Below are 17,186 nucleotides of genomic sequence, written 5' to 3'. Positions count from 1 at the left end.
GTAATCAATGAATTAACTGAAGTGTGCTAGACTTAATGGAGAAGACAAATAGTATAATCTTTAAAAAGACTAAGTAAAGGCCCAACAAAATAAGTATCAGGAAACAAGTACTCGCAAGAGGGGAATGGGGACTGAGAGAAGAGGGGTGGAAAAATGAAGGGGGAAGGGGGAAAATGCATGCAAGAATTCATTGTATGTACCATAGAATTGAAAAAATATAAGGGAAGGAGTGGCTCAATGTGCAGGGGGTGAAAATGCTGAAGAGGTAACATGATCAAGATGCACTGTACACATAAACTGCTTCATTAAATGGCAAAACTTCAATATATAACCTAAAAATAAGAAAAGGGAAGGGGTGGGTGAGAATGTTGAAAGGGATAACACTGATCAAGGTACACCAAATTTACAAATTGCTTTGGTGAATGGCAACTCCCATGTACAATTACTTATAGATAATATATTCAAAAGTAATAATTTTTTAAATAAAAATAAAGATATGCCCAGTATGGTGGTTCATATCTGTAATTCTAATAACTCAAAAGGCTGAGCTCTGCAGACCACAGTTCAAAGTCAGCCCAGGCAGGAACGTCCATGAGACTCTTATCTCCAATTTACTACCAAAATGCCAGAAATGGTTCTGTGGCTCAAAGGGTTGGAGCACTAACTTTGAGCATAAAAATGTAAGAACAACTCTCTCCACTTCTCTTCAATCTAGTATTAGAATGCCTAGCTACAGCAATAAGACAAGATGCAGACATAAAGGGGATCCAAATAGGGAAAGAAGAAATAAAACTCTCCCTCTTTGCAGACGACATGATCTTGTATTTAAAGAATCCCATAGACTCCACACCCAAATTACTCAAATTGATTCAAAACTTTGGCAAAGTAGCAGGTTATAAAATTAACCCGCAAAAATCAATGGCTTTTTTGTATGCCAACAATGAGAAAAGTGTGGCTGAAATCAGGAAAGCAACTCCATTTGTAATAGCCCCACAAAAAATAAAATACCTAGGAATTAACTTAACCAAAGAAGTGAAGGACCTCTATGATGAAAACTTTAAAATCTTGAAAAAGGAAATCAAAACAGAACTTAGAAAATGGCAAAACCTACCTTGCTCCTGGATTGGAAAGATTAACATCGTGAAAATGGCAATACTTCCCAAGGCTATCTACAAATTCAACACAATACCTATCAAAATTCCAACCTCATTCTTCAAGGAAATAGAAGAGGCAATCCAAAAATTCATATGGAACAATAAAAGACCCCAAATAGCAAAAACGCTCCTCAACGGAAAGAACACTGCTGGAGGAATATCAATACCAAATTTCAAACTCTACTATAAAGCCATAGTAATCAAAACAGCTTGGTATTGGCTTAAGAACAGACCTCAGGACCAATGGAATAGAATTGAAAACCCAGAAATGAACCTACAGACCTATAGCCATCTAATCTTCGATAAGGGAGCTAAAACAATAGATTGGAACAAAGACAGCCTCTTCAGTAAATGGTGCTGGCAAAATTGGTTAACTACTTGTAGAAAACTAAAGCTAGATCCTTATATATCACCCTGCACCAGAATCAACTCCAAATGGATCAAAGACCTCGAAGTCAAAGCAGACACTCTGAAAACATTACAGGATGGAATAGGAGAAACCCTAGGTCTCCTTGGCACAGGCTGAAATTTTCTGAATAGAGACCCGGAAACACAACAAATCAAAGAAAGGTTGGACAAATGGGATTGCATAAAGTTGCAGAGCTTCTGCATGGCAAAGGACATAGCTAGCAAGATCAATAGAAAGCCCACAGATTGGGAGAAGATCTTTACTAGCCATACAACGGAAAAGGGTCTCATATCTAAAATATACTTGGAACTCAAAAAATTAAATCCCCCAACAACAAATCCTCAAAGAAACAACTGCCCAATAAACAAGTGGGAGAAAGACTTAAAGAGAAACTTCTCTGAAGAAGAAAGAAGGATGGCCAATAGACACATGAAGAAATGCTCAACATCCCTAGCCATAAAAGAAATGTAAATCAAAACAACATTGAGATACCACCTCACCCCAGTTAGAATGGCAAAAATCAAGAACTCTAACAACAACAGATGCTGGAGGGGATGTGGACAGAAAGAACCTTACTTCATTGTTGGTGGGAATGTAAACTTGTTCAACCACTTTGGAAAGCAGTATGGAGGTTCCTCAAAAGACTCCACATAGAGCTCCCCTATGACCCAGCAATCCCACTCTTGGGCATTTACCCAAATGTTTACAAACAAGACCACACTAAAGCTACCAGCACAACTCTGTTTATTGCAGCATTATTTACCATAGCTAAGATCTGGAACCAACCCAGATGCCCCTCAGTAGATGAATGGATCAAGAAAATGTGGTATATATACACAATGGAATTCTATGCCTCCATCAGAAAGAATGACATTGCCCCATTTGTTAAGAAATGGAAAGACTTGGAAAAAATTATATTAAGCGAAGTAAGCCAGGCCCAAAGAAACATAAGTCCCATGGTTTCCCTTATTTGCAATAGCTAGTATATGTATGAGTCAAGCAGAAAAGGTCAGATTATGTGATGTTAGGAAAATGAACCCTTAGATATGTATTTTAATGTTTTTTTCTTTCATGCATGTGTTTCTAACGCATTTATAAGATTATTTCTTTGTTGCTTTGTATGTCCTTCCCCCACAGTATAACTCCTGCTTTCACTATATTTGATGTCAGTATAACTTGTGGAGGAGATGGGGAAAAACAAGTCGTTTAAGGATACAGGTGGACCTGTTGCAACAATGAGAAGTACAAGTTGTCATGTCCAAAATGATCTTTACCAAGTCGCTGAGGGGGAGTGGGAGGGGATAAGGATTGGGACTGGGGGAGGGGAGGGGCGAGGCTGGGAAGGGATGTGAAGGGTAAACAAAGGAGGAGGCTGCAATGCTTGGTAAGAAATGTACCCATTATCCTGCCCATGTAATTGTAACCCCTCTGTACAGTATGTTCACAAATAAAATAAAATAAAAAAATGTAGGAACAGTACCCAGGCCCTGAGTTCAAGCCCCAGGACTGGCACAAAAGAAAAAAAAAAAAGAAAAAACTAAGGATAGAACTAGCATATGATCCTGCTATACTATTACTAGCCATATATCTAAAGGAATGCAAATCATCATACAGTTAAGATAGCTGCATACCCATGTTTAGAGCAGCACTATTTATAGTATAGAATCCATCTATATGTGAAAACTAGAAATAAGTCTCAATTTATAAAAGTAAATTATCCTAAAAAGATAAACAGCGCATTTTCAAACTGATATTTTCCTTTAAATCCATGTATATAGAATCTTTTGTATATTACAGTAATTAGTGATTAAATTCTAAAGATTTGGCATATTTTAAAAAATAAACATGGTTTGTCTGTGCTCAAATACACTGGAATAAGTCTAGAAAATAGCACAGGACAAACTATCATAAAGAACTATTAAACCAGAAACAACCGAGAAAAGATAACAAATTGTGAGAAGCAATAGCTATATAAAATACTATAGGCCTGGTTTTACATAACTAAACCAGAATTTAACCTAACTAAATTTATTCCAGTTTTTGTGACTATCTATATAGTCAATTCACTAATTCCACAGGACAAGTAGAGTACTGGAAATATTTTGTGTATTTAAAATACATATGGACTCTCATTTTCATCTAATAACATTAAATTTGCCTGCATAGACTATAATAAACTGTTAAATAAGATAGTGAATAAAGTTGCTAAGAAGTCATTTTTGTTAATTTATAATAACTATGCTAGAATATATTATCATGAAAGTCATAAATCAGGAAGTGATATATTTTAGTAGGTATCTTTGACTGGAAATGTGAGGTACAGATGAAAAGCAATCCATAATGAATAGTTCTTTTGACCTAGGAGCTGTTTAGCATATTAACAATCTTGTAAATGGTGCTAGTCAAATTCCTATAGGCAAATAACCATTATAAAATAATTTCTCTGATGAGATTTTAATAATTTTCTTTAGAAACTTTGTAAAATATAACATACATATTAAAACATAGAAGGTGATTTACTTGGCTGCAATTTTTATGGATACAACTTATTATGTAAAATTCATTCCAGATACACAAGAATAAAACAGAAAATCATGGGGCTGGGAAGGTGGCTCAGTGGTAGAGCGCTTGCCTTGCATGCCAGAGGCCCTGGGTTCGATTCCTCAGCACCACATAAGCAAAAAGAAAAAAGCCGGAAGTGGCACTGTGGCTCAAGTGGTAGAGCGCTAGCCTTGAGCTGAAGAGCTGAGGGACAGCGCCCAGGCCCAGAGTTCAGGCCCCATGACCGGACCCAAAAAAAAAATAATAATAATTAAAAAAACAGAAAATCATGATTTGAGAATTTACTTTTGGTGGATAGTGGAAGACATTTTCCTGAAGACTGTCTTCCATAACTTGATTTATACATTCTTTGACTTATATGCCAGTGGCTCATGCCTGTAATCCTAGCTACTTGAGAGGCTGAGGAAGAAAGGATTATGTTTGAGGCCAGCCCAGGCAGAAAAGTTTATGACTCTTTCTCAATCCATTGATGGTTGCAGTGGCATACCCCTGCTGTCCTAAGCCATACTAGAGGCTGAGATTGAGAGAGTAGTGGTCCAGGTCAGTCCATAAGATTCTATCTCAATGGAAGGAAACTGGAAGGTTGGTGTACTCTTGTCATCCCAGCTACAACAGGAAGCCTAAAATAGGTGAATTGTAGTCCTGTGCATGCCTAAGCAAGAAGTGAGATGTTATCTCAAAAATATTAAGAGTGAAAAAGAGCTGGAAGCTTCATCTACCTGAATAAAGTTATAAGTATACTAAAGAAAACCCTATATAGCGCTGGGAAGGTGGCTCAGTGGTAGAGCGCTTGTCTTGCATGCATGAGGCCCTGGGTTCGATTCCTCAGCACTACATAAGCAGAAAAAAAAGCTGGAAGTGGCTCTGTGGCTCAAGTGGTAGAGCGCTAGCCTTGAGCTGAAGAGCTGAGGGATAGCGCCCAGGCCCAGAGTTCAGGCCCCACGATCAGACCCCCCCAAAAAAAAATAAAAAGAAAAAAAAGAAAACCCTATACAGAAACTCAGGGATTGTAAGAAGGAATGAAAAAGACATGATTGTATAATATAATAATAATCATTACTATTTTAACTTATGATTGAAATATAATAATCATTATATATTATATATAATTATATAGAAGTGAATACCTAACAATAAAGAGACACAGCTGAAACACAGCACATAGACATTTTAAAAGAAACAGAATGGAAATTTTGTTTTATAGATTTTAGTGTGGTCAAAGTAGAATTAAAGGCAAAAGAAATCAATTGGATGTTTTATTATGATAATATTTTTATTCCATTGGAAATTACTACAAATCTAAAATAACATCTAAGTCTCAGTCTTTTGTATAGTCATCTTTCTGAGATATTGTTTCTTAATTGTGAACCTCCAAGAAAATTTTAATGCCACATATACAGTATGTATGTGTGTACGTATGGGAATTCACTGAAAATTTTTGGAGAGCTGTAGATAACGACTATCCCTTAATATCCAAGAACCAGTTATTGTCCCCATTCTGAAGCCAGACTTGAACAACACAGCATAAAAATATTAAATTGAATTCTATTACATTGCAGATATTCAACCCTAATCTATGAAAATGTTAAATTAACATTGCTTTTCACAGTATGTAAATAAATGTTAGGAACACTAAAAGGAAAAGTAGACAAGCCTTCATTGTGAAAAAGTTTTAAATATACTTATTTTAGTGATCATATTAGTAGAAAATCAGTAACAATTCAGATTGGAATGACATGTTGATGATCCATGGATCAGTCGCTAATATTGACTGCATTTTAGGTTATATGGATGCTTCAACAATATATAAAAATCTAAATTTTGTGCAGTATGATCTAAAACCATAATAGTCATCAGATGCTGGTGGCTCATGCCTTTAATCCTAGTTACTCAGAAGGCTGAGACCTGAGGATTGCAGTTGGATGACAGCCCAGGCAGAGAGGTCCCCATGAGACCTTTGTCTTCAATTAACTATTAAAAAAACTGTGGAAGTGGTGCTGTGGCAAAGGAGCTCAGAGACAGCACTCAGAGCATGAGTTCAAGCCCTATGGCTGACAAAGATAAATAAATAAATAAATAAATAAAACCAGAATAGTTACAGTAGTTACATAATTAGAGATTCTAATACATTTACAAATTAAAATATAAACATAAATGGTCTATGGATCCTAAAACAAATTGAAATTATTTTGGGCTGATAAAGAAACAATAACTTTTAAAACTTAGGAGAATCAACTAATACTATGTTAGGGTGATATTTTTTGCTTTGAGTGTATATATTCACAAAAAAGAAAGAAAAATATTAAAAACCCCAAAGCCTAGGAAATTTACCAAAATTCACAATAAAAGTAGAAAATCTGAGTAGTCCATATAAATTAATTGAATTAATTTAATTAAAAATTTGAGTAACTATCCACAGAATGGAAGAAGATTTTTATAGGGCCTCATATCTAAAATATATTTAAAGCTAATAAAATAAGTCTTCCTAAAATAAACTCTCAAATAAACTCAATTAATACATACGCTAAAGACTTAAAGAAAGACTTCTCAGAATAAGTAAGAATATCCAATAGACACATGAAGAAATGTTCAACAACTCTGATCATAAAAGAAATGCAAATCAAAATGACATTGAGAGTTTACCTCACCCTAGTTAGATTGATCATTATCTAGAAAACTAACAATATCAGATGTTGATGGGGATGTAGCCAAAAGGAAAAGCTACTACACTGTTGGTGGGAATGAAAACTTGTTTAACCACTCTGCAAAATAGTACGGAGGTTCATCAAAAGACTAGACAGGCCAGGCAATGGTGGCTCACACCTGTAATCCTAGCTACTCAGGAGGCTGAGATCTGAGGATTGTGGTTCAAAGCCAGCTAGGGAAGGAAAGTCCATGAGACTCTTATCTCCAATAAACTACCAGAAAACTGGAAGTAGTGCTGTAGCTCAATTGATAGAGCACTAGAGCTGAAAGACAGTGTCCAGGCACAGAGTTCAAGCCCCATGACCCACAAAAAAAAAAAAAAAAGGCTAGACATAGGACTACCCTATGACCCAGCAATTCTGCTCCTGGGCATTTATCCAATAGACCACAAACAAGGCCACACTAAAGTTACCAGCACAGCTATGTTCACTGCAGCATTGCTTAGCCAAGATATGGAATCAACTCAGATGCTTCTCAGTAGACAAATGGATCAAGAAAATATGGTATATATACACATTAGAATTCTATACATCTATCAGAAAGAATGGTATTTTACCATTCATAAAGAAATGGAAAGACCTGGGTAAAATTATATTAAGGTAAGTAAGCCAGACCCAAAGAAACATAAATTGCACTCTTTCCCTCATTTGTAGTAATTAGAATGTACCTATAAATCTACAAGTAAACACAATGGGATAAAAGGCAAAAAATTACACCTGTACATAATAACATACAGGTTTCTAAACATTCACACAATCAGACCAAAGGAGGATATTTTTAGGAGAGGATCACAAAATGCTCAATAGCTATGTGCATATGATCATATGAAATGATGTTTATAGAAATGAACTGGAAACAAGAGGGTTTTTTTGTTATTTTGCTTCTTGTTTTGTTTTTTAATTTTAAAATTTTTCTCCTTTGTCATTGTTTTAAATTTCTGTACTTTATGTCTTCTAGACAAGTTTATCTATTTTGGGGAGAGCATGGGGGAGCACAGAAATGGTGGAAGAAAGGGTGCAGCAAAGGGTATAAAAATACCCACTAGACATTACGTTGAAAATGAACTATACAGCTTGTGGGGGAAGGGGGCAGGAGGTAAAACTCTGGGAGAAAATCAGGGAAGAGGTGACAGTGTTCAAAAAGAAATGTATTCATTACCTGACCTTTGTAACTGTAACCCTCTGTACATCACTTTTACAATAACAGTAATAAAAAACTTTTAAAATAAATGAATAAAAATAAAATAAATAAAACTAACTAAAAATCTTAACCACAAAATATGCAGACATATGGATTTTTACAAATATTTAAATATTACCAAATATTTATGGAAAAGTGAAATTATATAAACTCAGAGAGTTTTTTTTTAAAAGAATACCATTTCCAAACAATAAAGTCACAGCAAGAGCATAATGTCCTGGAGAAATTTTGATAATTCAAATATAGAATAATGGGATTTTTTTAAATAAAGGAATACAATGCATGATGACCAAGTTAGATTTATTCCAGGGTTACAAGTTTGATTTGATATTCTAAAATCATTTACCACTATACTAGTGAAATACACCACTCACCCTCAACCACCACTATAATCAAATAAAAAGGGAACAGTAAGGATGGACATCAGAATAAATGTTTTAGTATAGAAGGAATAAAAGTATACTTGTAAGTGTCATAGAAAATATACTTAATGGTAGGATGTTGAAAGCATCCTTTTAAGATTGGGCATAATATAATATAATATCATCCACCAGTATTCCTAGCCTGAACAATAAAACAAAGTTAATTAGCATTTAAAAGGAAGATATGTAACTACCAATATTCTTGGATACTACACCTATGCTATGTAGAGGATAAAAAGAATCTACAAAAAGTCTTTTGGAAGGTGGAGGTAAAAGGATTATAGTTTTAGTCTACTCCAGACAAAAGCATAAGACCCTATCAAACACAAGTTAAAACTAAAAAGACTGGGCATGTGGAGCTCAAGTAGACTAAGGCTCAAAATACAATTATATGCAATAACCTATGGAGTCTCAACATGCAATATTGAAATGCGGACAACATTATGGGATTTCTGATGTGATAGAAATATAAAAATGTCATTTCTTAACTTGTTATACAGAGGTTCACTTTGAACAAGTAAGACATGTTTACATATTAGGTAAATTTTTTTAAAAACTTTCAATCCTACTTCTATTATTCCGTTTTTTGTTGCTACCACAAAACACACAGTACTGAGTAAATTATACAGAAAAGAAATATAGTCTCCCCATCATAGAGATTAGGAAGTACACAGCCTGGCACTGGCAGCTGGGATGGTGCATAATAACATGGCAGAAGGAGAAAGGATGAGAGTAGGCCTGAAAGGGAGGAGGAGAGCAACCATTTCTATCACAATCTCTTCTCAAGATACCCAACCACTAGTGTGGAGACCACACTAATCAATTCACGGGAGTTCTGTTTCCAAAGCTCCACCTCCTGGCACAGCTCTATTGGGAATCACATGCCCTGAACTTGAATTTGGGAAGACATACATTCAAACAGAAGCAAAACTCTATGTCTCTTTAATATTTGAAGCATACAACACTGTACACAAAAATGATCAATGGTTCATCAAATATTTCTTTGTTTGGTGGTACTGGTGTTTGAACTTAGGGCCTTACCAGTTGCTCACCAGGCATTCTACCACTGAAGCCATACTTCCAGACTTGCTGTTTTTGAAGTGGTTTGGTGATGGGTTCTATTGCACATATTTTTTTTTTCTCTTTCTGAGATCCTCTAATCTCAGCCTCTTTAAGCCTCCTGACCTAACAAGAATGATCTGGTGAAGGACTTTGTTTGCATATGGGAAAATAGAACAATGAGATCTATTGAAAATGTTGTACGGAGTAGGGGAGTATGGGAGAGTGGGGGAGAAGTGGGCTTGACCAGGACACATTGTCACAATGAACCTTCCCTTTTACAGTTAATCTATGCTAATAAGAATGCTTTTATAAAACAAAATAAACTCATCAAAATCCAAAACAAGAACTGAGAATGAAGTGCTGTGACATTTGTGTCTTGAACTGAGTATAAAAGTCAGAAATTTCACCTGGGCAGCGGTGGCTCACGCCTGTAATCCCAGCTTCTCAGGAGGCTGAGATCTGAGGATTGAAGTTCAAAGCCACCCCGGACAGGAATGTCAGTGAGACTCTTATCTCCAATTAACCAACCACCAGAAAACTGGAAGTGGCACTGTGGCTCAAGTGGTAGAGTGCTTTGCCTTGAGCTGAACAGCTGAGGAACAGCGCTCAGGCCCAGAGTTCAAGCCCCACAACTGACAGAAAAAAAATAGTCAGATTTTTTTCTTTCTTTCTTTTTTTTTTGTCAGTCGTGGGGGCTGAACTCTGGGCCTGGGAGCTGTCCCTCAGGTTTTAAGCTCAAGGTTAGCACCCTACCACGTAAGCCACAGCACCACTTCTGGCTTTCTTATGCTTATGTAGTGCTGAAGAATCGAACCCAGGGCTTCATGCCTGTGAGGCAAGTACTCTACCACTGAGCCAATTTCCAAAATGAAAGTCAGAAATTTTAGAATCACACTAAATTATTGTTTTAGAGACTTATTAAAAGCTCACATTAAATAAGTTGGCCAAGTATCATTCTGAGTGTCTGGAATTTGAACTCAGAGCTTTAGCTTACAAAATTAAGGCACTTTGAAAATGTTTGATCCTGTTTGTTTGAGTTTTTTTTTTCCTTCTTTGATTTTTCTTCCTCTAAACAAAATATACAAGTAGTTTTAAAATAACCCATGATTGCTTTTTTCATTTACTAAGTGAATTTAAGTTATTTAGTTTTTAAAGATTTACATTAAAGGAGCCCTAGCTCCAAATACAACAATAAATGTCTAAAGAATTAGCAAATACAATTTTTAAATGATGAATGATTACCTTTTCCAAATGGAACAAAAACAAAGTTGAACTTATATTTTCATTTCATTGAAAAATCAAGAACACTAATCTCAAGAACAAGGAAATACACTATATTTCTACTGCATAGAAAACACCTCTTCCTTGTGTTCAATGACCCTTCTAGAAGGAGGCATTCCCCGGACCTCTGTATTACTGCAGCCTCTCTTTTCATGAGAATGCTGTCCACACTTTGTGAATGACTGAGCTCTTTCATCTGACGGGAGACCCAGCTGGCAAATGGCATAATAAGAAAGGGAAATGAAGGTCTTATTTTTTCCCCTCCTGGAAACCCAAGAAATGTATAAATCATATTTGAACTAAAGCAGCATTAATTACTTGTATAACTGCACAGTTTTCCTATATAAGTAGTGTTTCCTACTGTTTTGTGAATAACTGATTTTATAGCATAATTTTAGTTTCCTTCAACATTATTTGGGAAAAATAAAAGTTTTGCATTAATTCAAAAAATCCATATAAACCAATTCCAAAACAGAAAATTTAGCTAAACTATAACAAACCAGGAAAATATCCATGGAATAAAACATGTAGATTCGGTGTATGGAGACAGATCTCAAAGGGCTGAGCACACAGTGGAGTAAAAGCTTCTTGGACATGTCTCCATGCTGTAAATAACTTTGGGGTTGATGAAATTCTTCATTTTCTACTTGAGGAAAGCGATGCCGAACTACTCAAGCTGCATGATGAGCCAATGGGGTTGAAGGAAGAAGCTAGTGAGGGAAACTAGAAGCAGAGCAGAGTATCTGGTTGTTTTGTTCATGTGTTTGTTTTTGGTTTTTTCCTTTAACATTTCTTTCAACTTGAAATGATCATGAAATGATTTTTAAAATGTTGGCAGTTTTTCCACTAAAAATGAAACAAAATTTGTAAGGGGAAATTGATAGTTGATCAATTCCTCCAAAATGCAGGAAAAGTCAGTTTTTCTCCCTTCCAATATTCCAGTTGCCCTTCCAGAAGCTGTTGCCTTGTTTTCATCTGACTCAGCAGACATTTTCTATGAATGTGTATAAATGTATATAACCATGTATACCAGTGTTAATGCAGTATTTTTCTGATTAATAAACACATCTGGTAAATCATTCCAGTTTTTTGCATATAGATGTATCTCATTCTTGTATGTAACTATACTGTATATTATTATATGGATTTAAAGTGATGGATTCAATAATTCACTATTGTAGGTTCAGATAGTTTCTGATTCTTGTATTAAAATAGTGTAAAAATAAAGAATTATAAGTGCTCTTAGACTAAGATTTGCTAAGGTCAAAGAGTATGCAACCATTTACCATTTGGTATCTTTGGATACCAGGTTAAGGCTAAACTAAAAGAGTGACTTCTCATTTACACATTTGGACCCATGGAAACACATTCCTCATGCCAAAACAGATGTGAACCATACCTCCCATACCAGAAAGAAAATTTGGAGAGTATATCTAAGTCATGTGTAATTGTTTACTTTTGAATAGACTCTGTGTGTGTGTGTAGAAAAATTTCAAAGAAAGGATATTTTATGTATTTCTTGTATCTATGATATTGTGACAATGTAAAACACAAAATATACTAATAACGAAAAAACTGAACAGAATTCAATGGAAAAAAGCTTTACATGAATTTACTAAGTACTTGGAAGGAAAAATTAAATATTACTACTTTTATACAAGGAAAACCCACCAAAACCTCTTTAGCAATCTTGTTTTTCTCTCTCCCACTTCTATATATATAAGGAATATGCTAATGGTTCAGTCCTGAGCTTGTCTAGGTAGATTACAGAATTTGGAAAGACAAAGGCAGCCAGCAAGGAAGACTAGGAAACTGAGCAGAGTTTAAGAAATCTGCTTAAACTCCTACTATGATCTCTGGAAGTTCAGAGCTACAACCTGAAACTTCCCAGTAACTTGGCAATTTCCCGGCACATTCATACTCCAGCTAGCACTGTTCTGAATCTTCCTAATTTTCATCAAACGCCTGCTGGGCTGTGGAACTTCTCTCAATGTTCTCAAATGACTCCTGCTTCCTGTAATTCCTAGACTTCTAAGTTCAAGGGACAAAGTAGACAATTCCAAAGCAAAATGTGATTTACCATCTCAGTCAGGTGCCGTGGCTGAACCAGCTTATGGCCAAACTTCCAATACCATTCCAATTTTTAAAGAGTGCCACTACAACTATGAACTCAACAGAATAGCAACATCCTCAATGATCATATCAAAGCATGGTATAAACAAGTATCTACATGGATACAAAACTGCATTTCTTACATTTCAACTTGCATCAGGCTACCTCTTCTGTGTAGATTTTTCTCATTACTACCTCTCTCATATACTTTTCTTGTTCCTCCATTTGTCTGTACAGGTCTACTCCTTTGTATTTATGTTCAAGCAGAATGAGTTTCCTGCAGATTGGAAACACTGTTTACCTCTCTTCATTTTCAGTTCAGCTCCACAAAACTCATGACATATTGAAAAAGTGGGACCATGTTTTTGGAATGAAAAGTTTGTCATTTTCACATTTATATATACAAACAAAGCCAAGGATGAGTCTAAGAATATTCTATAAAGTCTAAACTAAACAAATGTTTAGTTAGAAGTAACCCAACATAAACAGTTCCTTCTTCAGGTGAGGAAATTGAGGTCAAGATTAAGTGGGTGGCTTAGAGACAGTGGGTAAGTTGCTGTCTGTGTGAGGATACCCACTCTGGTCCTCGTCTTTGTTCACTGCTCTTTTAGTTTGCGCCACGCAATCGCTCAGTACAAATTAAACCATTTAGATATTTCAGTACTTCTTGGCAAAGTTAAAAGCATGAATGTATTGATTTAACACTAGACCTTCCACACACATTTCCTTCTATTTGAAAGCACTCACTCAGTTGGTCTAGATTCTTATGGCATTTCCCCCTTCTTTTACTTAGATTTGCCTATCAGTCACTTCTAAGACTGTTAACATAACAAGTAGATATCATGTCATGAGTCAAAGCAAGGATGTTGACAGACCTATTAGAGATGCTTGGAGAAACCTTATGGTATTGAACCCAAGTCTACTCTCATGTGGAAGATGAGGCCTTGTTAGAGATGGTCTCACCAGTGTGTGAGGAGCCAGGTAAATCTCCACCTGTCAGGTCCTTTCTCTGACAGTAGTTGTATCTTCTTGGAGAGACTCTTCCTTTCTGTAAGACCTTGGGGATGCATGAGCTGATGAATTCTTTGGGAAATAATTTATATACATAGAAGTTTCCTTCCTGTTACCTACCTCAGCAATGTGCATTGCAGCTCATGCAATACTGTTGTCTTCCACACTAATGTTCCTGCCTGCTCTGATCTTCACATTTGGCAATTGTCTTTACTCTAGAGAAGCCCTATTAGTCATGCTTGAGATTAGTTTACTACTTAATAAATTCCTTCCAACACCATGTTCTGTGAGTTAACAAGCCACTTCCCCTGTGATTTCAGCCCGGCTCACAACAAATTACACTTTGGAAAAACAAAGTCTTAGTCCAAAGCATTTTCCAGGTAGCACATTTCCACGTTGAGGAACCTTGGTCATTTTTACTTTTGGACTTTGGGCGTCCTTTTGGCTGAATGTAACACGTCAAGGTGTGCAACGCCCTATTCTTTCAAAAGTTCTTCTCTAGATAATATTTTAGACCAGACTACGTTTTTACAAAGTGGTTTTTAAAAAAGCCCTGTTTGGAAATTATTTATATAATTTACAATATATGCTAGGTAAATCCCCAGCAATCGTTTTAACTAGGCTTTTATGGAGTCCCCACAATGGATAGCTTTTGTGCCAGACACGGTGTAAGGCTATCATATAATTGTTTTGTCCATGACACACCTTGGATTTTTCCACCCTTTTCTTAAGTAACTTGATTTAAAGGAGAGTTTTTGTGTGCTACTTTACTGAAATAATGTTTGTCACAAATAGTTCAACTAAATGAGTGTCTGCTGATATCAGGCAACTTTAGTGTCAAGTAAAAATTTTTATAAAGAAGATAGGGGTTTTGCAGTTGCAGCTCGTTAACTTCGGACCTCTCCTCACAACAAAAAGGAACTTCATTTTATTACAGCCAGTGTCTATCAGGTTGTAACCACTGACACCAGTCTTTGTTTCACCAGCCAGTAATAAAAGATAGAGCAGAGGAAATGGAGGAGCTGCAGTTGGGCGTTTGCAACACACCAAGCCCTTGTTTTCCCCACTAGGCGCTGCTGAAAAGCGATTGTCCATTCACAGCACAGCCTCTGCATTTCAGAGCTAATATTTTGGCAGTTCTAACTTGGTACATTACAGTCTTCTGCAGTTACTTTGTTAACCCTTTGAAGTGTACTACATGTTTGATAACCTTGTTTCATAGCCCTGCCAACATGACCCAGATTGACAGATTGCTGCTTCTCACAACTGAGAATAGAAACTTCAGGAAATCAAATAAGACATTTGGGAGGAAGGTAATGATTTCAAACAGCCTTGTCTTGCTTACTATTGCCTAACTTTGAAGAGAAGAAGGAAATCATTACAAGCCATCTATGGCTTGAATTGCCTTTGAAATAATTGTTTCTCTGAATAAGAAGTTTTTATTTTAGCAGAGCCCCTTGGGCCTATTATAATGTCTCACTGAAAACAGCATTAGCCCTATGATCATCTCTCTCCTGCAGCATTTAGTGTGTTTCCTGGATACAAATGCACACGCCTGCCTCCTGGTGCAAAGAGCTTTCCTCTATCACTGCAATAGTCGCCCTAGACAGACCAAATGAAGAACAGAATTTTCAGATGATTAATTAGTCCCCAGGCTCAATCACTTAAGTCCCTAATTAAATATCTGGCTCTGCTTTCAACTGTTGTAAGAAAAGATAATTAGCAAAATTTGCAGTGGTAATAAAGTTTTATTTTCCTGAGTGAATAATAAGATCTGAATCACTGGCCGTGTCACTCAGTACCAACATCTAGCCTGTTGACTTTGAAATTCAAAACATTTTTAAACTAGAAGACAACAAGACAAGAAAGTCATTTTTTTCCCCTCCAGATTCTAGGATTCGGATACCTCTGATCAATTTGTGCCCAGCTGCTTCCTCTTTTCCCCTAATGTCTTAAATTAGTCATCTGCTACCCACCAACATGATAAACTCAAGAAAAGCCCCGACTTCTCTTTTTGTCCCTGTTCACAACCCTCACCAAACTCTTTACCCACATTTTCCTACCATGTTCCACCATAAATAAGAAAAAGGACCCAACTATAAGATGTACATTGGAAAACAAATATTGCACTCATTAAAAAGGATTTTTTTTAAGTACAGAAAAAAATGCCCGAGTCTCTCATTGCACTGATTAGAATGCAATCCTATTGCCCTCAAACAGTTAATTCAGGGTAAGGGAAAATGTTTAGTCAGTTCGCCTAGGAAAAAAGGAAGGAAATTCAAAAGCTGGTTGCTGGAGGAACAATCACAGACAAATACATATACATATATATATAGATATATGTACAGGTTCATTTTAAGTAAAAATCCTGCCATCTCTCTAATGAGTCTGTCCTCTCCAGAGAAATGAGCTTGCCGTTTAAATTTGTTATACATACCTCAACCATTAAACAAGACATTTAACCATAGTGGCTGCTCTGTGACCTTTGAGTGGCGTGGAATCGCTGAGCGGTGCTGCTCGTTCATGAAGACTTGTGCTGCAGAATCCAGCAACTTCATCCAGGATTAGGAATACAAGTATGCCAAAAAATAAAAATAAAAACTAAAAAAAAAAATAAAACAAAAGAAAGAGGGGGAAAAATAAAAGAGAAAGAAAGAAACACAAAAGCGCACAGAGAGATCAAGCAGGAAGGGAGGTCGGAAAGACTCTCTGGGTGAAGACACTTTGCTCCCAGACAAGTGCTGGGACCGAGCTGAGCCTGCTGCAGCGCCCAGACCGACCAGTGACTGGCTGGGTGAGCAGGCAGGCAGCCGGCCTGCGAGGCTGGGAGGTGCTGTCGGTTGCCACAGGCAAGGAAAAGCAGAGACCAATCGGCTTCAACGCTGGCAGCTCGCTGGAGTGGAGCCTTTTCTGTTTATGTTTCCTCATTTCAAGAGTGACGTCAAAGGGTTTAGTTTTTCCTCTGCATGTGCTATTAATTTTCAAGTACTGTACTATGGGAAGAATGTGTGTGTCTGTGATTCGCCAGGGTGCTCTGCTCTCAAGAGAACCTGAGGAACACTTTCTATATTCAGAAATACTTGTTTAAAAAAATTTTAAGATAACTTGTGGGATGGGTGCCGCCATAAATAAATACAAACATACCTAAATACATAAATAAAAATTTCCTAAGCTAAATAATAGCAGGAAGAATTCCATTTTCTGTGTGTGTGTGTGTGTGTGTGTGTGTGTGTGTGTGTGTGTGTGTATAGATGTCCCCTTCCCTAG

At 36.5% G+C, this 17,186-nt stretch overlaps 1 protein-coding gene across 1 annotated transcript in view; it reads right to left on the bottom strand.

The window, feature by feature from the left end:
- Positions 1-16,742, bottom strand: part of Pde7b (phosphodiesterase 7B) — a 308,928-nt gene extending 292,186 nt beyond the window's left edge. Inside the window, exon 1 of the mRNA XM_013026804.1 lies at positions 16,357-16,742. Coding sequence (XP_012882258.1) covers positions 16,357-16,377 — 21 coding nt within the window. The 5' untranslated portion in view covers positions 16,378-16,742. The remainder of the gene's footprint in view (positions 1-16,356) is intronic.
- Positions 16,743-17,186: the final 444 nt, after the last annotated feature.

The sequence above is a fragment of the Dipodomys ordii genome, unplaced genomic scaffold, assembly GCF_000151885.1.
Source record: "Dipodomys ordii isolate 6190 unplaced genomic scaffold, Dord_2.0 Scaffold97, whole genome shotgun sequence".
Lineage (NCBI taxonomy): Eukaryota > Metazoa > Chordata > Mammalia > Rodentia > Heteromyidae > Dipodomys > Dipodomys ordii.
Note: the sequence above shows the minus strand (reverse complement) of the source record. Positions and strands in the feature narration are given on the sequence as shown.